The following is a 23,085-nucleotide window of genomic DNA, read 5'->3' on the forward strand; positions in this document are numbered from 1 at the left end:
ACCCAATAGGGTGCATCGACCACTTGTATTCATTCATATTTAGAACCTCAGACCTATACCTAACACCCTGCCAAAAATGGTGGGTCTCTGATTGATTAAGGTAACAGTATTCACACTTTTTTTGTTATTTGTAAGCTTTTGCCACACTAAATCGTAACAGTCGTGCTAATAAAGCACAATGTGGATTGGAGACGGATTCCTCTTAGCTTTCGCCAGACTGTTTGACGGAATCAACAATCGGCTTTCGCCCAGGCTACATAGACTGCACCCCCATTCAGAAAAAAAATGCCTTGTGGGTTGACCTAGCATTGCACCAAAGCTGTGAATCTGTAGATATTGGTTTCACACGAGAATTGTTAACACCTAACCCAGTGGCACCATGTGTGGTGCTGCTGATGGCATCCTCCCAGCATGACCGGGACCTGACTTACTCAGAAACAGGAAGGAAGTGGCAGTTGTGTAACACACACAGCGCTCAGACAGAAACACTTAACGTTCAAGGATGCGAACAAAACAAGTTGCCAGGGGACTGAGGCTAATGGGGCTGAGGCTAACTCTGAAGCTCTGACAGAACTCTGAGGAGGCTACTCTGAACTCTGAGGCTCTGACAGAAACACTTAACGTTCAAGGATGTGAAGGCAAACAAAAAAAGTTGCCAGGTTGACTGAAGCAAATGGGGCTGAGGCTAACTCTGAAGCTAACTGTGCTATGTGCATCAAATGGGCACATTCAGCTTCAATTGTACATGGTCCCTTCCTAGTATTAGACTGAAACTGACTGAAACTGGGAGCATATGCCAGCCAAAGAGAAAACTAAGACCATATTCCAAGCCCCTTCAGGGTACTGAGCATCACATCAGAAAATACACGGATGTTTACCTCATTGCATTTGACCCATATTATTACATTACATTACACTACACTTAGCTGATACTTTCATTTATCCTAAGCGACTTAGTTATTATTTTTCAGGGTATTGGTTACAGTCCCTGGAGCAGGGGTGCTCAGACTTTTTCAACATGTGAGCTACTTATTGAGATGGGTGTGTGGAAGTGATCTACTGGGGGTTCGGGGGAGAACATTTGAAAATACAGCTGTTAGAAATGCAATTTTAACACAATATGAAAATGTATTTGTATGCCTATATGGGCCTACAAATCAATAATAATGAAAGGTGAATCAGCGGTGAATAACAACCTCATACAGACCTTATTTAGGCCTACTGTAAATTACGCCTGTTTTTGATCACAAAGGGAGACCATAGTAGGCTATCAAGTTTATGATAAATGTAATTTTCATAAATGAACATAATATTAATGAAGTTATTGATGTGCCCTCTTGGTTTTTGGACAGATTTTATGTAGGCCTAATCCCCTTTTCACTTTAATATGAGTGCAGAGCTATTTTCTCCCTCCCTGAAGTGTTATTTCATGTGTGCATGCTTGTTGTCACCTATTTGAAGGGTTGTTGGTTTGGGATTTCGTGGAGGACTTTTTTAATGCCGCTGTGAGAAGTAGACAGAACAGCGGTTTGCGGACGTTTGGCGTTTTCACGTGGATGATATTGTCTTCGTGGACGTTACAGACATCCCTAGTTCCAAAAAATAAACAAGGAGACATCTACTGAATGGACCGAAAATCGCGCTCTTTGTCTAGCGGCCGCGCTGAACAGACCATTTGAAAAGACGCGCCTGCACTCAGGTTAAACAGGCACACATCATTCACTCTCCCCTCGCACGCGTGCCCATGAAATCTAATCGAAGTAGCCAACTCCACGCTCAATGCGGGAGTTGCATCTTGCCTGCACTTCTCAGAGCATTGTTTAAAAGGGGGGGGGAAATCAGGGGATTGCCGGTGTTCGGGCGGTTGTTTTCTTCTCTGGCTGTTTCTTTTGAGCGGTGACGCTGCCTGTAGGCTACTAACTGAACATATAGCGCACGGTATTGGCAAACGTCTCGTGCCGTCCTATTTTTTTGTGCTCCGATGTTATGACTTATGAAGAGTTTGAGTGTGGCGCTTGACAGTTATCCTCCTTATCTGAAGACGTCGTTGTGTTTATGGTAGGCTATACCATACAGTGTAGGGCAGTGTAGACGCCTGGAGTTAGCCTGTCAGGGTATCCATAGGGAACTTTTTTTTTTTTTTTTTTTAAAGTGTCCTCCTACGATCTACCAATACTGCCTCCGCGATCGACTGGTCGATCGCGATCGACCTATTGAGCACCCCTGCCCTGGAGCAATGAGAGGATAGGCGCCTTGCTCAAGGGCACTTCAGCCATGGATGGAGATGTAGGGAGAGGTCATGTGAGATTCAAACCTGCAACCCCTAGATTGAAAGACCAACGTTCTATCCACTAGGCCACATGGCCACAGCCATGCATGCCCTGCATATTATAACTTTCTTGCTACCAGAACGGCAATGACCATGATATAATGTGTTACTAAAGACTGTCTGTAGGTAATGTTGTAGTAACATACTGCAGAGAAGCTTTCCACTGGAAGAATGGTGTGCGCTTACGAGCTTGCATTCTTCTGTTAGTTTTGGTTAAAGGGACACTGTGTGAGATTTTTAGTTGTTTATTTCCAGAATTCATGCATCCCATTAACAAATATGACCTTTTTCGTGAATACTTACCACCACCATCAAATTTTCAGTATTCATTATGACTGGAAAAATTGCACTTTTCATACATGAAAAGGGGGATCTTCTCCATGGTCCGCCATCTTGAATTTCCAAAAATAGCCATTTTTAGCTGCAAAAATGACTCTACTTGGACCATAGTAGAAAATATTTGTTTATTACTTAGTAAACGTTCATGTAAAGATCAAATTTGGCAATAGGCAGCCCAGTTTCAATGAGCAGCATAGTTGTAGTACCTTTTTTGACCATTTCCTGCACAATGTCCCTTTAAGCCAGGTTGACTATGTTATTGACTAATCTTATAGTCTCCCAAAGCATCAGTTACCCTGGTCAGGAAAGCCGCTAGGGCAGTGGTTCTCAACCTTTTCTGAACAAACGCCCCCTTGACCTCATCCTGAGCCTCCCAACGCCCCCTTGACATCATGGTAAGGTCATCAACAACCCCCTTAGTATTAAAAAATGAAATGGACTAATGTCCCCAATGACTTCTAGGCACCACCCCCTCTCAACTGTGTCCTTATCAACACCCCCCTGGGGCGCCTCAACGCCCCCTGGGGGGCTGTAGAGCCCCGGTTGAGAAACACTACGCTAGGGGGTTCCGGGAGGGGTTAGTTGTCTGATAGAGAAGCTCTGTCCTGGGCCTGGCCAAAGCTGTCAGCGGCCGTAACCCTGGCTACTACTGAGGTGGTGGGTATGTCACTCAAGACTATAGTCAGAGAGAGTAGAGAGAGAGAGGTTCCATTGGCCCATTGTTTCCTGGTTCTATTATGGCCCCCCTTAGGCAGACCTAAGTACTGTTCTATTCATTGTAGGAGCATTATGACACGCCCCTTTAGGCAGACCGGAACCTGGTCGCGTTAGGTGCCCATAGAAACCTATTATGTTGGCATATCTCTATAGAATATCTCTGCTATAGTGGCTGTGAAAAATGCCTTCAGATGAGCCCCATACAGGTTTGTATAAATGCAGAGAAAGATCATGACCTGGCCATAATTGTGTTTTCAGGGCAAAATGGCAGCTTTAGTCAGGCCCAGGAGGGGGGGGGATCATCTGAAAGGGCCTCCCCAACCAATACATACAACGCAATGTGTTGTGTCCACACATTGCCACGCCGCTAGGTGGCACCGGTACCTCTTTGAGTTATTTATGTATGCATAGAGGAAGTCTTGATGAGGAGATGCTGAAATGTAATCTACAATGCAGACGTGCTTTTGACCTCCGGGTTCGTATATAAAAGTTTGTAAAATGTATACCGGAATCCTGCTTCTTTTATACCGCACAACATAACAAATTGGCGACGAGGAACTTACTCCTGCGTGCGTGCTTACTTTTGGTCAACCTGCTGACTAATTTTTGGACATTTTTGCGATGGCTACTACAACTCCTCTGCCGAGTTTTTTTCTTCCCGCTCCGGGGGAGCCCGCCATTCCTTTCAAAACATGGGAAAAGATGTTCAAAAACTACTGCTTGGTCATTGATGTGGAAGGACAAAAATGGACCGATGCAAGGCAAAGAGCTCTACTACTTCACTGCTTAGGAACCGAAGGTCAACGGATCTTTTACACTCTGGATGATATAGGGACAACATTGGAAACGGCGCTAAAGGCTCTGAATGACTACTTCACGCCAAAGGTAAATGTCGTAGTGGAACGACACGCGTTCAGAAAGCGTGCTCAGTTACGTGATGAAAGCATAGTACAATACATTGCTGCCCTGCGTCATTTAGCCGTTACCTGTGAGTTTGAAAATTCTGATGACATGATCCGAGATCAACTCGTGGAACATTGCGCAAACCCACACATAAGGGAAAGACTGTTGCTAAAAACAAAACTGAAACTGAAGGATGCAATTACCCTTGCATGTCAAATTGAGTCTGCTGGCGAGCAAGCGAAAGCTATGGCTAGTGCTAGTCGCTCTAGCTTACCAGTGCAAGCGGTGCAAGTGCAAAGCCGAGGGAAAGGCAGGCAGCAGCGTTCGAGAGGGAATGCACGATCAGTTCAGCCTAGCCGCTCCACTTCTACTCCGACTAATTCACGTGCATGTTTTCGCTGCGGATCTGACAAACATCTCGCAAATGCACCCGAATGCCCCGCGATTAAAGCTGTGTGCAAAGATTGCAACAAAAAGGGACATTTTGCTCGTGTGTGTAGGTCTGCTCAGACGCACAAAGTACAGCAAGTAGAAGTTCCAGAATACACGATGCTCTTACTGCAACAGTCTGATTCACCAGCCAAGCTCCATTGTACCATGGACATTCGCGCTGGCACTGCGAAAAAGACTGTGAAACTTACCGTGGATACTGGTGCCTCAGTGTCAGTGCTACCAAAATGCCTGGTCGAGGAAAACTTCAAAGGAGTACCCTTACAGCCTCCTGCAGCCCGCCTAGTCACTTACTCCAAAACTCCAATCACAGTGCTGGGTTGCATGCCTGCTACAGTTGTGAGGGACAACGACACCTGCAAAGCAAGCTTCTATGTGACAGACAGTGGAACTCCACTGATGGGCATGGACTTGATTACTGCTCTGAAACTGCGCATTGAGGGGAATACTGTGCTTCCTACTTCACCTGCCTCCAACCCAGTCCTACAGCTCTCCATGGACAGTGCTGCTGAGTCTCCATCTGTGGGCTGTGTTGAAGGGTTCATGCACAAAGTCAAAATCCGTGACAATGCCAAACCTGTTCGTCAGAAACTTCGCCGTCTACCCTTCGCCGTGCGATCTGCTGTGTCTGATGAACTGCAACGATTACTCTCTGCTGGGGTGATCGAGCGAGTCGACGCGTCACCCTGGGTGTCAAACATCGTAGTGACACAAAAGAAGACTGGTAGCATCAGGATGTGTGCCGATCTACGAGAGCCCAACAAAGCCTTAGTGGTGGACAGTCATCCTCTACCACACATGGAGGAACTACTTACAAAACTTGCCGGCTCTACACTCTTCTCAACGATCGACCTTGAGAGTGCCTATCACCAGCTACCACTACACCCAGACAGCAGGGATCTCACCGCCTTCATAACCCACGAGGGACTCTTCAGGTACTGCCGTGTGCCCTATGGGTTGGCTTCTGCGCCTGCTGCATTTCAAAAGATGATGTCTACTGTGCTGGCTGGAGTGCCCAACGTCCAGTGCTACCTTGACGACGTCATTTGTCATGGGCGTACACAAGCCGAGCATGATACTGCACTGAATGCAGTGTTGTCACGCCTGAGGAAGGTAGGCCTGCGCCTGAATGAGAGAAAGTGTCAGTTCAGACAGCCCAGTCTGCGCTTCCTGGGACACTTAGTGACTGCACAAGGCATTGAGCCTGACAAAGAACACGTACAAACAATCAAACAAGCACCTCCACCCACTGATCCAGCTACTTTACGTTCATTCCTTGGGATGCTTTCATGGTACAACAAATTCATACCCAACTACGCTACGGTGGTGGAGCCACTGCGTGCTTGCCTGCGTACTGACACCGAGTTCAGCTGGACTGCCGAGGCTGACAAGTGCTTCAGTAAAGTAAAACAACTGCTGGTGCACAGTTCTGCACTTGCTCTGTACGACCCTACTCTGCCATGCATCATCTCTACCGATGCCTCTGACTACGGCATAGGTGCCGTGTTTACACAGATTCACCCTGATGACAGTGAGCGCACTGTTGCATTTGCATCCAGGACACTTACTCAGGCTGAAAGGAAGTATGCGACTGTGGAGAAAGAAGCCTTAGCATGTGTTTGGGCAGTCGAGAAATGGAGAACTTACCTCTGGGGCCACAGGTTCACCTTACGCACCGACCACCAGGCCCTCACTACACTCCTCTGCACCAAAGGCACTGACAGGGCTGGAATGCGCATTGCCAGGTGGTCAGCACGACTGCTCTGCTTCAATTACGACGTCATCTACCGTGCTGGTGCACTGAACCAAACTGCAGACTGTCTGTCTCGCTTACCCTTGCCTACATCAGATGTTGATGAACACGAGACAGAGCCTGAGGTTGTTGCCATGCTCTCCACAGCACAAGCAGCCATTACACCTGCTGAGTTCACGTCCTCTTCCGAATTGTGTCCAGAGCTATCAGCCTTACGCCTGCAGATACAAAAAGGCTGGCCTAGGTCACTTAAAGCCGTGAGCCCCGACCTTCAGCCCTACTTCAAAATACGACATGGACTGAGTGTACATGAGAACCTAGTGCTCAGAGGCTCTCGCTTCATCGTGCCTCTTTCCCTGAGGAAAACACTAGTTGTGCTGGCACATGAGGACCACCAGGGCATAGGACGAACGAAACAACGCCTGCGCGAGTTGTATTGGTTCCCTGGAATGGATGAAATGGCCCAATCCTACGCCGCTGGCTGCACACTCTGCCCAGAACTGGACCGTACAGCAAAGACCTTCGCCGCACCACTACAGCCTGTACCACTACCTTCTGCTCCGTGGACGAAGCTAGGTCTTGACATTGTGGGACCATTCGAGACAGCTACATGGAACTGCAGGTATGCCATCACTTTAACTGACTATTACACAAAATGGCCTGAAGTTGCATTCACACCCTCTATCACTACAGAGACTGTGATTAGCTTTCTCAAGTCAACCTTCAGTCGCTATGGCAACCCTGAGTGCGTGGTGACCGACAACGGTCCACAACTGATCTCAACTGCAATGTCTACATTCCTTACTGAACGCAACATCAAACACACCCGAGTGTCTGTGTACCACCCAGCATCCAATGGTGCTGTGGAAAGATTTAATCGAGTGCTTAAAGGTGTGGTGCAATCTGCCATTGTCCAAAACACACCATGGAAAGAGACTGTGACAAGCTTCTTGCATACTTACCGTGCAACACCGCATGCCATGACAGGTGTGTCACCTTTCGAACTGATGTATGGTCGAAAGATGCGTACCAAACTTGCTGTCATGCCACTGCCGCCCTGCTCAAACCGGGATGAGGAAGTGCGCAACCGTGTCTCAAAGCGCCAGTCACAGATGAAGGCATACTGTGATAAGAAAAGGGGGGCGCGCACACCTGCTTTCAAAGTGGGAGACAAAGTCCGGGTGAGAATACAGACACATGTGCCCAAAGGTCATCCCAAATTCACTCACCCAGTCCAAATCCAAAAACAAGTTGGACCATGCACGTTCGAACTGGCCGACGGAAAGAACTGGCATTCTTCTCAGCTTTCACGAGTGCCTGATGCAGCGGTGATGCCACCAGATCAGCGCGCCGACGACAAGGACGCCAACGAGGACGCTGTGACTCCGACTCCAGAGCAACCTCCAACTGCAGCAGCTGAAGTACCTGCACCTGAGAGAAACCAGCCTGCTGACCGAGTACAGCCGGCCAGAGAGCGGAGACCTCCTGAATGGATGAAAGACTATGAGACCTGATAAATAAAAATGGACTGATCCATATCCTTTTCAAGTTATGCAAAATTTAATTCATTGTTGATTCATATCCTTTAAAAATGCTGAGTTAATTAATTCAGAAAGTGAATTCATTCATTGTTTATGCTTAAAAGAAAATACTTAAGTTCAGTAATTCATTTAAAATGCTTACCTTAAAAATGGAATGTGTTATGCAAATATTTCCATGTGCTTATTCTTTAAGTTCATTCATGATTCTACAGCTAATTCTAACGCTTAGAGTGCTTACTGTTAATGTTTAAAATGCCTTACGTTACAGGCATATCTCTGAAGGTATTTCTTCTAGTTACCTCATGACAGGAAGAATTTTTTTACGTTGTGGGGGGATGTTGTGTCCACACATTGCCACGCCGCTAGGTGGCACCGGTACCTCTTTGAGTTATTAATGTATGCATAGAGGAAGTCTTATCGAGGAGATGCTGAAATGTAATCTACGATGCAGACATGCTTTTGACCTCCGGGTTCGTATATAAAAGTTTGTAAAATGTATACCGGAATCCTGCTTCTTTTATACCGCACAACATAACACAATGAGGACGCAATTCTGGGACCCCTCACTCCCTGTGCCTGAGACAACTAAACTGTTCCTATTCTCCACTCCCTGCTGGCTTCCCCGTGTGTGTGTGTGTGTGTGTGTGTGTGTGTGTGTGTGTGTGTGTGTGTGTGTGTGTGTGTGTGTGTGTGTGTGTGTGTGTGTGCGTGTGCGTGTGCGTGTGTGTGTGTGTACAGTGTGTGTGTGTGTGTAACTGACACCTCCCATATAACAATGGCATCACCATTACTATTAAGTCTTAATTGTCCTCAAACGTGATGCACCTATAAATGTGTATTGCCTCCCGCGTTTACCACCGCTCATTACTGCGTCTGTGGCACTGAAGTGTCTCTAGCGCAGTGGTTGTCAAAGAGGGGGCCGCGACGGGGTGCTAGGGGGTCCGTGGCAAGTTGGAAAACAAAAGTAAGCTGAACAGTGGTCCCATTAGGTAAGAACAGACCTATGTAAAGGGGGGGGGGGGGCCTTGGCTGGAATCTACCGGTATATGGGCCTTGTCATGGTGAGTTTGGGAAATCGTGCATCTCTGACGGCTGCCATACACAGCACACAGGGGCGCCGCTAAAACTGTTGGGCCCCATGAAAGATTCAAGTTTTGGGCCTCCAAAATGGCAAGTTATGTTGTCAGCATCCTTCCAGGGGCCCTGTCAGTCTTGTCGGGCCCTTAGAATCTCTAACACCTTTCCCCCCCTCGCGGCACCCATGACAGCACAACACAACATGTGCGAGTCAGACACACCGAAAGTGCTCAAATAGGAAGTGCTCTCCGCTCTGCATGGGTTTCGAGAGCTCGCTATAGCTGTTAAAACAGGAAGGAAGCCAATGCTTGCTCAGGCTAAAATTACTTTTTTTTTTAAAGAAAAGGCTGATGTGAAAGATAGTCTACCGGTCATAGGCCTACTCAAAGGCAAGACTTTGTCACAGAAATGTCATTGGTAAGCTCTCAAAGAGCACTAAATGGATAGAAATGTAAATTCTGCTGCTCTGCCATGGGTGGATTCGTTGTCTGTGTAAACGCAATGATCAAGCATGTGCAGAAAAAGTGAACAGCTTTGTTGGAAATGGCTTTCAGTCACTGTTGCCCATGTAGCCAGCCTACACATGAATGTAAGGTCGAGCCCATTACAGGGAAGGTATAGCTTCTTGACTGGCTATGGGCTGGCAGTGATGGTGATTAAGTAAATGAGTAGTCTGTCATGACAGATGACAGTCGGACCACTTTCACCCCTCATACTCGGCTCACATCGACAGCAAGTCGTCTCACCATGATGACCTCCCTGAGTGACAGAGACTGGTAGAGCACTAAAACGTACGTGTAACACCATACTGTGCGTAAATTGAAAATGAAACATATGGATATAGAAAGATGGAGGAAATAAGACTTTTTTTCAGTGTAAAACCAAACACAACTATACAACTGGTGTGCTGTAAACAGGTGGGAATAATGGCTTATGCATAAATAGGCCTTGGGTACCACATAATGAATTGATGACAATCATCATCACTACTGAATTGACAGTGGAGTAGAAGCGGTAGTGTTCCCAGTGGTCGCATTCAAACAAACTCACGTGGTCTTTGGTTATGGATATCCATGTGTCAAGCAACAGGTCCAGCCTCGTTCGATGAAACCTCCCCGTAGTTTTCACGGCGATGAAAATATCTTGGGGTTCAAGGCTCGTCCGAAAGACCGAGCGTCCATTGGTTTTTACTTTACTTTTCTCCGGACTGATCTCGGACTGAGCGCCGTCTCCACGTTTGACACTGTCCTTGGGGAAATCATATTTTGATGAGAGGCTGTCATCCTCAACTTGCCGCTCTCGTGGACCCACAACACTGCGTTCAGCAAGAGTGGTGGTGATGGGATTTTTAGTCCGCAATTGTAAATCCACCAATACAATGACGAAGTAAGTGAGCAAAACGCCACCCAGAGCTCGAATCACTTTCTTGAAAACTCTTCTTGTAGTGGATGCCATGTGAGCTGCTCCGAGTGCAGCATCGCTACACTTTCAGCATAACTGTCAACTTTTAGCCGCTCCCAAACTTCCACGATGCGCGTAAAGACGTGCGAAACTCCTTCGAAAGTAAAAGGTGTCTCCCTGCAACTGACCTGTGCATATGTCAAGTACATGTCATTATGGTGCCTTTGAGCAGAAATGTCACAGCCCGTTATTTTGATGGCGACCACGCAGCATGCGTTTCTGGCATTTCAGCTTCTACATTTCAGGATGTTCTCCAAATACCGATATACCCCGGGATATCAGACAGCTGTCTTCTCCCAAACGGTCATGGAACGAAGAGCTCCGTTATTCATTAATTACAGCAAGTCGTGGCTGTCATCTTACCTGCTGGCGTGTCAGGACACTTTGAATGAAGCAGAAGAGATAAGTGACATTTGCAAACACACTAGGTGACAAAATACTCCTCCCCCTCGCCTAGAATTATGGTGACGAACTCCAAATAAGGAGGACCTCGCAAAAAAAAAAAAAAAAACACCACGAACAAGCTGACATTCCACAAAATGTAAGCTGCGTGAGCTCATATCACAGTCTATCCCGCACAATCTCGTAATACTAATTGCATACAAATGTGCTCATCAACGGGACAGTTGGTGCGCTCGGTGTGTGGTGTCAATTGTGAATCAGAGTCTACGCGCTCATCATGCTGTCTTTTCCCGGGAGAGAACCCCCCAGTTATGCGCTTTCGCCTCGCGCACAAATGCTTGGACTGTTTACTGATTAATCCCGAACAGGTTCGCTCATTCTCGACAAGGCACGGAGCTCAGCGGTCACTGGCCAAGTCAAGTCATTGCCCCTAAAGACAGGAAACCAACTGCGGATGATGGGTCGGCTCAACTTTTTTCAGCTCAAGCTCAGCTGTCCCGATGGCCCACATTACGCACGGCACCGTCTTGACAGCTTTAAGAGGCATTTTCATGACTTGGATCCTTACGCAGAAGTTTTTTCCCTCATTAATTTTAACAGCCGTTGTGTTTCTCTGAATATTGTGTGGATAGACTATACTTCACCACAAGGCCTTGTAGTTATTACAGCTCGTACTGCAGCCTGTTATTCAAATCTACTACAGCTATTTTTACATCTATTTTTCTCATGAGGAAATGAGGAAATGAATAAAAATGTAGGCCAAGGCTAAGTGTCATGTCATGTTATGGTGGCTAACATTCCCTTTATTAAAATTTAACCATATAATCAAATAATAAAATATAATCAACCATAATGCCCTTCATAATGCTGTGAAGCAGGTCAGAAAAGCGACTGTTATAGACGGTTTGCAAAGTGACACTACAGAGCTGTACATGCCTCTTCTCTCCAAGGACGCGCAGGGGTCAAACGTTTTGACCTGCACTCTGCCCTAAGCGGTGACACAAGGGCACAAAGGGCCGTGACATGCTGTGTTTATTGTACGCCATGTAACTACAATTGAGGCCCACCGGACTACATACCCCACCCAGACACACACGCACGCACACACACACGCACAACATGCGCACAAACGCGCACACACACACACACACACACACACTACAGTTACAAACACACAAAGAGCCACAGGCGAGCTTACACACACACACGCACACACACACACACACACACACACACACACACACACACACACACACACACACACACACACACACACACACACACACACACACACACACACACACACAGAAAACCCTAGTATAGAAAAACAAAACAATCCTTTTCTAAAGAAAATCGTTTGGCAGCACTATGTGTGTACGAGAGAGAAAGAGTGAGAGTTTGTGCGTGTGTGTACGTGCGTGCATGTGTGTGTGTGCGTGCATGTGTGTCACAAGGGGCCAGTCCTCATCTCCTCTCATCGCCAGCTTTGTTTGTTTGTCCCTTTCTCAGACGTCTCCGCTTACCGCTCCGTTTGTCCCCGCGCCGCCACTGACCAGCTGCCAGGCAGCCAGGGTCCCCAAGTGCACTGCACCCTGCACACTGCACAGCCCCTTACCTGCGTTGCCAGATTGGGCGGGTGCCCGCCCAATTGGGCTACTTAGAATGAAAAAAATGTTCAGCCGTTTTGGGTCAGAAGTCAATGTAATTTGTTGAATTTGGGCAGAATTTGGCGCATTTTGGTGGGTTTTGAGAAGCTTTTGGGCGGGATTTGGTCAAACACATCTGGCAACACTGCCCCCTACCTGCCTTACAGTACCTGCCCAGCCGCCACTGCTGCACTCTCTGCCTGCCTGCCTGCGTGTCACCCCTCCCTCCACCAAGCTGTGCACTGCCTTACCTGCCTTACAGCACCCGCCCAGCCGCCACTGCAGCACTCTCTGCCTGCCTGCCTGCTTGCGTGTCACCCCTCCCTCCACCAAGCTCCCCTGTGCACTGCCTTTACCTGCCAGAAGTTTCAAAAGCAAAAGTAAAAGTAAATTCATGGGGCAGCCATGGGTAAGTGGTAAGCGTCAGACTGGTAGCCCAAAGGCAAGGCAAGTTTATTTGTATAGCGCATTTCATACACAGGTGCAACTTAATGTGCCTCACAAAATTAACAAATGCAAAAAGAAAGGAAACAGGGAAGAAAGAAGGAAATAAATTCAAATAAGTTCAACTCCCGACCCGCCAAGTTGATGGGGGGAGTAATTAACCTGTGCTCTCCCCCATCCTCCTCCATGACTGAGGTACCCTGAGCATGGTACCGTCCCACTGCACTGCCCCCTTGGGGCGCCATTGAGGCATGCCCCCTTGCACGGGTGAGGCATAAATGCAATTTCGTTGTGTGCTGTGAACACTTCTGTGCTGTGGAGTACCGTGTCACAGTGCAACACTGACAGCATTGTCCTCCAACACATGGTAAAAGAAGATGTAGCATATAATGATAAGATACATAAGAAAGAGTTAAAAAAGCAAAATAAGGTTTATAAACAAAGACGTCTAGGCGCAGTGTACAGTTGCAACACTGACAACTTTGTCCAACATATGGTTAAAGGAAGATGTAGCATAAACAATTTGAAGAGGTTATGACGAGGTCAAGGCAAGGTGGGGTGATGGATGGTTTGTTGACAACGGGGGAGAACCACTGCTCTACACCCAGCCACAAACCTCCACCCCCACCCCCACCCCCTGGTGTCCCGGTCCCAGAGGTATACCCTACCCCCTTCAGCACTTCCCTCTCACCTGACACAAACAAGCCCCCACCTTTTCAACTCCCTGCTTGGCTCCCTCAGGAATACCCTTTTGGAGACCCCCCTACCCCTTCCACAGCTCAGCCAAAACCCAGCCACCCAGAAACCTCCAACCATCAACCCTCCACTCTCTGCACCAGGGGTGGAGCTATAGGGGGGACAAGCAGGGCATTTGCCCTGGGGACCAGGGCCCTCCTGTACTGGTGTTGGGTGCCTTATTGTGACCATGGCAGGCTGTATGGAGGGAACCCAAAAGTGGTTTGTCCTGGGGCCCTGTTTGCGATTGTTCTGCCACTGCTTTACAGGCCTTGGCCCTTGTGGCTGGGTCCCTCAGGTATACCAGAGATGCCCTGGGCACACCCTGACCAGGCAGCGAAAAAAGGGCCAGGATCGGTTTACTGCCTAGGTTGAAAGGAGGCCCTCTTTTTGGGACGGCCAGGGACAATGAGGGGGGGTTGTTATGGTGTTGGAGGTGGTGTTCTGGGGTGGGTTGTGGTGGTTGGTAGTGTTTGAGTGTAGGGAAATCTGTGCTTTTTTTCTCTTTTCTTTTTTAACGTTTTGATTTGCAAGACTTTTGTTGGTTGGCTGAGGGTCTGAAAGAGGCATCCTCGGCTAGCTTATCCTCAGGGGAACTGTTACGTAACGGGGGCGACAAGTGGTCAGGCTACTAGTGGAAGAGTCCTGGAATGAACAGGCTGCTGTCATCTCTTGTGTTTTTCGCAACTGCATAAGGATATGGGTTTTGTATTGTACAGAATGCTGGGTTTTAAATTTTGGCAGACTGATATTGCTCTAGAGTCTAGCCTGCTCTGAAGAGACACAGGCCTTTTCCATATCGTACTATAATAAAAGTATTTTCTCTAACTCAGTATCCTTCCAAGGATAGTCGTATTTCAGCACAATGTGCCATAATGCCGTGTCCCAAAGGAATCTAGACAACCGAGAACTTTCAAATATGCCTATTGTATCACACACACATACACGGGCGGGCGCACGCGCGCGCGCGCGCACGCACGCACGCACGCACGCACACACACACACACACACACACACACACACACACACACACACACACACACACACAGACACACACACACACACACACACACACACACACACACACACACACACACACACAGAGACACACTCACACGCACACACACACACAGACACACACACAAACAAGGAGACACGCTGAACTATCGCATTGCTATACAGCCATGCTGCAAAGTAACTGTACAGAGGCATGTATGTTACACAGGTGCTTTTCCTGACTCTTATTTGGGGATAGAGGGGTGCTTTTCTGAAGGACCTGAGTGGTGTTACCTTGTTCTTATGTGTAACGTCAGTGGTCCTCAGTAGTGTGAATGTTGTTGCTCTTATAGACGGGAGGTAGCCTGATTATCATCGACTTTCAAATCTTCGAGAATTGGTCTGACCAAGAGTATAACACCCAAACGGCTTGGTTGACTGATGGGTGATGCATTGATGATGGGGCACACTGGATGGGAGAAGCATGATGGGCAGTTGCGTGTGGGACACCATGAGCGTGTGAAGCGCACGAGTGTGCTTCCCGAAGGCGAAGACAGTGTGATGGAGTGACCATCACTACGGTTGTGTCTCTGTTCTGACTGTCATCAGTGGTGTAGTCTACTTTTTTATGGTGGGTATACTGTATGTTTGAGCATTTTTTGAAGTGGGTGTACTGTATATAGTTGTGCCATTCAAAATAATGGATCAATCAATATTAAGTGGGTATACTGAAATCCCTGAAATTTAGAAGTGGGTATACTCCGTATACCCGCGTTCTACGTAGACTACACCACTAACTGTCATACTAAATGAGCCTGGCTCCTTGGTGTAGTGGTCAGAGCCCCAGTTTCCTACACCAGAAAGTCCGGGTTCGAGTCCAGGCTGGGCAACTCCACTTCCCTTCGCTACATTGTGTTATCACGTAATGACTACCGGTATTTTTTCAAGCTCCCTTTGTGAAAACCTATGAAGCTGGCCCAGCTGTGGTTCAAACAGTTGGGCACTGGACATGTTACACCGGCGACTCGTTTCCTGTCTGCCTCCCACTGTCCTGTCTCAAAAATGAAAACACCAAAAAATATCTTTGAAAAAAAGCTTTTTCAGCAGCACATTTCAGACTTAATCAAGACATTGCTGTTTTTTTCTTTTTTGCAGGATTTTAATCAGCGCTTTACTAACGATCTTTTGACTTCTTAATCAACGTGCTATTATTAATTAGAGTACCCTCCACCTTTTTCCGGAAGGTAATTACGCCTTTCGTTTCTCAGTTTATATAGTATAATCATTATGATGACGTCAAGAAAAGTTGTGATTAAGCTAATGTCTGCGCTATGTTTGACTTCATTACTTTTTTAAAGATTTGTTTTTGCGCTTTGTACTTTATCGACAGGAGAGGGGGGGGCGGAGCGGGAAATCAGTGGGCAATGTTGAAAGCGAATGGTTTATATGAACATGCTTTTATTATAAATCTTCAGCACTCTAAATTAGCACCACTGCACTGAGCCAACTGGCTAAATCTACTTACTATAGCCACTTTGACCCATTAGTGAGTGTGTGTTTGATTAACATACTTGCCATTTTGGCTGGTGATGAAAAGAATTTTATTGCCCTGTATCTCATGGCTGCAAAACAACTACACTTTCCTTTCTTTGTGTGCTTGAAAGTCAATGGATGACCATCACTGTATAGCCCAGGGGTCCCCAACCTTTCTGGGTCTGAGGGCTACCTGTGGGCCTACAGAGGGCTACCAAGGGCTACTCGAGGGCTACTTTTGTTCAAAATCCTCTGCCTTGACATCATTCCCAAGTCACAAAATGATTGAATGATAATTTGATTATAGGTTATAGAGAGATAATCTCATATTTAAATTAAGAAAAACATTAACTGTGACTAAAATCTTGTAGTCGTCAGTGTTTATTAACATCCTTGTTGGGCACCTCAGAAGCTCCTGGAGGGCTACCTGCCACGTTGGTGAAACCTGGTATAGCCTATTGAACAGAGGGAAATAAAGGTGCATCTGTAGACAAGTGCACCTCCAGGTACATACCTGTACTGTACTAGGAAATCCAGATTTAGTCTCCTTTGTTGTTTCTTTTTTGTCCCCAATGAAATTGATACACAGACTGTGTGTGTGTGTGTGTGTGTGTGTGTATGTGTGTGTGTGTGTGTGTGTGTGTGTGTGTGTGTGTGTGTGTGTGTGTGTGTGTGTGTGTGTGTGTGTGTGTGTGTGTGTGTGTGTGTGTGTGTGTGTGTGTGTGTGTGTGTGTGTGTGTGTGAATGATTAAAATTACAAGGAAAGGTGGGTCTTTCAGTGGTATTTCCTCACAATGTACACTAGATGGCGGCAAAGGAGCTAGTTTCTGTGTCTTTCCACACCAACCATGCAATGTTGAGTGTCCATATTACATACTGTATGTAGGCCTATCCAGTGGCTGTTATACCTTGAGGAAAAAAATCTGTATTATAAAAAGACCACAGATTAGCTAGAACAGCACTCAAAAAGTAAAGTAACACTTTAGAATAACAGGCGACTATAAATCACTTATAAAGTATTATGAACAGTTCATTGAATAATGAACTCATAATGAACAAGACATTTACAAATGTTTGTAAACGATAAAGGAATAATAAGCCTATGTAAAAAACTATAATAAATGATTTATAAAGCTGCTTACAAAGCAATCATAAAGTATTAGTAAATGATCTTTTAATGTCTGCAAACTGTTTGCAAAGCATCTACAAACTATTTACAAATCTTTTTGCGCCTGTTATTCTAAAGTGAAAACACAATGGCATGTACGAAAATCTTCATCTCATGACTGTCACATGCGGCCATTATTTGATGGTTTGAGTACTCAATCTACCACACAGAAAAGCAAGACACAACGTTATTGTAATGTTTTTTTTATCATTTTAAAATATTGTAGGATTTCTTTGCAAACACAAATGAATTCCTGATCTACTTGCTGTAAGCTAATGTATCAAATTTCAGGGTCTCAGAATCTAGCCTATTTTCTAACAGGACCCCCCAACTGCCAGGGAGCTCCAGATTGGCCAAAGAGAGGAAATTGATTGCAGTCATGTGACAAAATGCTGTTTTGAAAAATTGTTGAGATAGGGATTTACGTCTTCAATACTCCTCTCCACAATTTTTAAATACTCCTCAGACTCCACAGCTGGTTGACATTTGCTATGTTTACATGAGACATTTAATTCAGAATTAACTCACTTTCATTCTGAGTAAAGCTTAATTCCGCTTTCAAAACGTCATGTTAACACTTCACAATTCGGAACTAAATGAAAGTAAACTCAAAGTAAACTTGACGGAACTATTTAATTCGGAATTAAAACCGCCACGTAAACGTTCAGTTCAGTTCAGTTCAGTTCAACTTTATTGGTACCCGAAGGTAAACTCGGTTAGAAGTTTAAAAGTAGAGTAGAGTAGAGAAGAGTAACTTTATTGATCCCCAGGGGGAAATTCAGGTATCCAGTAGCTTACATAAATACACAAATACACAAAAGCCCACATGGACATTTCAAGACACAAATAACACAGGAATAGTCATCAGGGCGGGGAAAATAAGATAAAATAGTAGAGATAATAAATGTAGAAAAGGTAATTGTGCAAAAAGACATTCTGTGAGTTGGGATAGACCAATGCAGAAAAACATACTCTGTCAGTTAAGGTAGACAATCTTATCATGACCTGGAACAAGTGTTGATGGATACATCTATGTATAGTATAGTATGTAGAAGTAGGCAGTGTACAGAGTATGATAGGGGTTGAAAATTCTCACAATGTCACAGTAAAGTACAGGTAAGTGTATTAGGCAAACACACACACACACACAAACACACACAAACACACACACACACACACCCACACCCACACACACACACACACACACACACACACACACACACACACACATACACACACACACACACACACACACAAAGAGGTTCCCCAGCAACTGGGCCAGCTCCGACAGATCACAGTCTTTGCTTGTGGTAAGCAGGAGAAACAAGTATATCCAGTGGTCAAGGGTCAAAAGTTCCTTAGTGCAGTTATTGGACAGCACACACACACACACACACACACACACACAAACACACACACACACACACACACACACACACACCAAGAGGTTTCCCGGGCTGGGCTGGGCTCTGGCATCTCAGGCAGTCCAGTCCCCTATGATGATGTTCTTCTTAGTGTCCTTCTGTGTGTTGTTAAACAGCTGAATTTCCCATGGGACAAAAGACTTCCTTAGTCTGTCAGTCCTGCAGGGAGCAGGAGTCTGTGGCTGAACAGACTCAGTTGGTTAGTGAAGGTGGCGTTAAGGGGGTGAAGCTGATTGTCCATAATAGAGTCTAGTCTGCTCAGTGTTCTGCTCTCGGTTATTGAGGTAAGTGTCTCCAGTTCCATGCCCACCACTGATCCCGCCTTCCTCACCAGTCTGTCAAGGCGTCCAGAGCATCTCTCTTCCTGATGCTTCCTCCCCAGCACGTCGCAGCAAAGAAGAGCACGCTGGCCATGACAGACTGGTAGAACATGAGCAGAAGTCGGCTGCAGACATTGAAGGACCTCAGCCTTCTGAGGAAATAGAGCCTGCTTTGGCCTTTCCGTTAGAGTGCATCTGAGTTTGTGGACCAGTCCAGTTTATTGTCGAGGTGCACCCCTAGGTACTTGTCAGTGCTGACAGTCTCCACTTTCTCTCCCCCAATAGAGACAGGCACCAAGGGTGGGATGGAGCGCCTGAAATCAACCACCATTTCCTTGGTTTTGGTGGTGTTCAGGTGCAGCTGATTGTTTTGACACCATCCCACAAAGTCGTCAACCAGTCCCCTGTACTCCTCCTCCTGACCGTCCCTGATACACCCCACAATTGCAGTGTCGTCTGAGAACTTCTGCATGTGGCATGTCGCAGAGTTGTAGCTGAAGTCTGTTGTATACAGAGTGAACAGTACGGGGGAAAGCACCGTTCCTTGTGGCGCTCCTGTGCTGCTCCTGTGCTGCTCACCACTGTCTCAGATGTGATGTCACCCATCCTTACAAACTGGGGTCGTTCCGTGAGGTAGTCAGTGATCCAGGTCACCAGGCCAGGCTCCACTCCCATCTGCACCAGTTTATCTCTCAGCAGCAGTGGTTGAATAGTGTTGAAAGCGCTGGAGAAATAAAAAAACATGATTCTCACAGCACAGCCACCCTTGTCCAAGTGAGAATGTATCCTGTGGAGGAGATACAGGATAGCATCCTCCACTCCCACGTTCTCTTGGTAGGCAAACTGCAGAGGATCCAGTGCGTGTCGTACCTGGGGCTTGAGGTGGTAGCGCAGCAGCACCCGTTCGAATGTTTTCATTAGATGTGAAGTGAGGGCAACCGGTCTGTAATCGTTGAGTTCCTTGGGGTGTGCTTTCTTTGGGACGGGTATCAGGCATGATGTTTTCCACATGGTGGGGACCTTTCCTTCCTGCAGACTCCTATTGTACAGGTGATGTAATGGCTCAGCTAATGCCTCAGCACATGTCTTGAGCAGTCTTGCACAAACGCCATCAGGGCCAGCTGCCTTGGATTTTAGTTTTTTCAGTACTCCTCTGACTTGTTCAGAGGTGATAGTCAGTGATGGCTGTGGTCGAATGAGGTTTGGGCGGATGGGAGTGGTGGGTGGTGATGGTGGGTAAGTTGTTTCCAGTGGCAGAGGTGAGGGACTGGAGCAGGGGGTATCGACAGTGGGGGTTGGTGGGCCTGCTGTGTCCATCAGTGGGGGTGCTATGGCAGAGTTGCAGATGGTGGGGGTGGAGGCCATAGGCAGAGCTGGGGGATGGGTAGATGTAGTGTCCATGTATTTGTCACAGGGTGAAGTGTCGCTGAGAGTGGGGGGTTCTGAGTGAGGGAGATCGGAGCCGGCTGAAAAGTGATCTTCAGGGTCGTTGCCAGAGTCGTTGTCAAGTGCGGGCTGGGGGGGTGAGGGAGCTTGAGAGGTGACAACTGAGTGACCCCCCCCCCAGTGCCAAAGTTGCCAAACCGGTTGTAAAATTGGTTTAGGTAATTGGCCATTGATGGGTCGCCATCAACCATGCATCTCTTCTTCCCACAACCGGTGATGTTTCTAAGCCCCTGCCAAGCCTCTCTGGAATTGTCGCTCATTTTCTTTTCCACTTTCCTCCCATATGCCACCTTGGCCTCCTTGAGGGTGCTTTTGAGCTCTCGCTGTATGCTCCTCAGCTCTGTCAAGTTACCCTCCTTGAAAAGTCTCTTTTTCCTATTGAGGAGTTGTTTTACCTCACTGGTTACCCAGGGTTTGTTATTTGCACTCTAAGAAAATTTCCCTGCAAAATAGCGGCAGTTACTGGCAATTATATTTACCTGTAATTCTACTGTTATTTCACACCAAAAATCAAATACAGCTCATTGCTGTTTAATGTATCACAGTATATAACATTTTTCAGCAGCAATTGAACTGTTAAATAACAGTACTCTACAGAACGTTCACAGTATTAGTATTGTTAAACTAAAAGTGCTCTACAATATTTATGCAGTAGTATGAGTACAATAACAGTACATTTCAGTTAAAAAGTTGAATTGTACTGTGTGATGACAGACAAATACTGGGTCATAGTTGTATTCATGAATATGGCCATGGCAACTTCCCACCCCACCCATCATTCTCCATAACTGTGGTACCCTGGCCATGTTACCACCCCACCCTCCCATCGTTCACCATGACTGGAGTGCCTTGAGCATGATACTATGGCGCTATGCTGTATTGAGAAAATGGTTTGCGGTGGTCCTTTGAAAGTGTGGGCATGAATAAAATTTCAGAGTATGCAGTGCTATGTTACAATGATAGTGTGCAAGGTGGGCTTTTTACTGTATCTCTTGATGAGCCAATGATGAATATAGCATTGGTCAGTCTTTAAAAAAAATATTTTGCACCAAGTAGCACAGCAAACAAGCAGCACTACAAGCTAGCTCTCAAAGCAATGCCTAATTTGCAGCAGGCCTATATGCAACAATGCCACAAATGATACCACATACAGCAAGCTTTCACAAAGAGGAAAGTGTGCAAGCATGTAAGCAAACAAGTGCTATGCTGTGCCATGCAGGCCAGCCAGCAGGCAGGCAAGCAACTGAAGTGTTGATAGCCCAGATTTATATACAGGTGCAAGAGTACCATGTGACCAGAGTCATCAGGCCCTTGGCAGGTGACGCCCGTAATTGAATAATGGCATAACAGCCCTACTCAGGTGAGACCAGGCACTGATTAGCAGATTGGTTTAGATGGGGCTGCTTGTTGCAAGAGTGTTACAAGTTCTTAAAATGTTTCAGCCATTCACACTTTCATCACTATCAAAATGCATGTGCTACTCACACTTTGCTGCATCAAGCACTTTTTAAGTATTGTTGTTTCCTAAGAAATTGTTTCATCATGCTTGATAGTATCAGATAATCTTTAACCAGTCAGAATGACTTCAGTTCTTCAGGTGGTATTGAAGTTTGATGGTGATCACGGACAAGTGGAGGATGAATGGGTTTCAATGGTGCTGCCTAAAATAACTTGTTATTTTCTAGAGATGCACCGGATCCGGTGCCGGATCCAGGATAATAGAGTTTTTCACAGGATCCGGGTCCGGCAGGATCTTAAGCAGTGGATCCGGTATCCCGCATATTACCTACAAATCAGGGTCTGGTGCATGTCTAGTCTAGGCTTTTCAGTCTTTCACAACCCCAATCACTGCATGGAGTGAAATCCCTTTGGTAGCGGCTATTGCAGGCAGTGTGGCAATAAGCCAATGAGTCTAAAAAATAGTTTGCGCCAACGTAATAAAAAGGGCCCACGTGTGCGAGTAGACTGTATGTTTCAACCCTTTTGTAGGATCCGGTATCCGGTTCCGGATCTGGCAGGATCTTAAGCAGTGGATCTGGTATCCGGCAGGATCCTAAAAATCAGGATCCGGTGCATCTCTAGTTTTTTCCACAACGGCGAATACTGCTATTGTGCAGTACTTACTGTTTATGCTCAATATGTGACTCAAAGTAATATTTTCACAGTAATTGTCTGTTTTTTCAAAAAACAGTAAAATGCTGTTGCAGAATTGCCGTAAATAAACAGCTATTTGTTACAGTGTACGCACAAGAGGCAGGTAACCAAATGTAGCAATTACCGGTATGATGCAGTGCAACCTGTTGCCTGGGGGGCCCGGGGCCATATTTACCCAGCCCTGTATGTGACAGTACAACCTGTGAGCGCACTGTCAACAACCATGTTCATTTTTCGCTCAGTACAG

The 23,085-nt window shown here is 46.4% G+C and overlaps 1 protein-coding gene across 2 annotated transcripts in view; it reads right to left on the bottom strand.

Annotated features, from left to right (window-relative positions):
* The window catches only part of mfng (MFNG O-fucosylpeptide 3-beta-N-acetylglucosaminyltransferase), a 79,577-nt gene extending 68,030 nt beyond the window's left edge, over positions 1-11,547 (bottom strand). For both annotated transcript variants that reach the window (XM_063199100.1, XM_063199093.1), the window contains exon 1: positions 10,160-11,547. In XM_063199100.1, the coding sequence (XP_063055170.1) occupies positions 10,160-10,564 (405 nt within the window). In that variant the 5' untranslated portion in view covers positions 10,565-11,547. The remainder of the gene's footprint in view (positions 1-10,159) is intronic.
* Between the last annotated feature and the right edge of the window lie 11,538 nt (positions 11,548-23,085).

This window comes from Engraulis encrasicolus, chromosome 1 (assembly GCF_034702125.1).
Source record: "Engraulis encrasicolus isolate BLACKSEA-1 chromosome 1, IST_EnEncr_1.0, whole genome shotgun sequence".
NCBI lineage: Eukaryota > Metazoa > Chordata > Actinopteri > Clupeiformes > Engraulidae > Engraulis > Engraulis encrasicolus.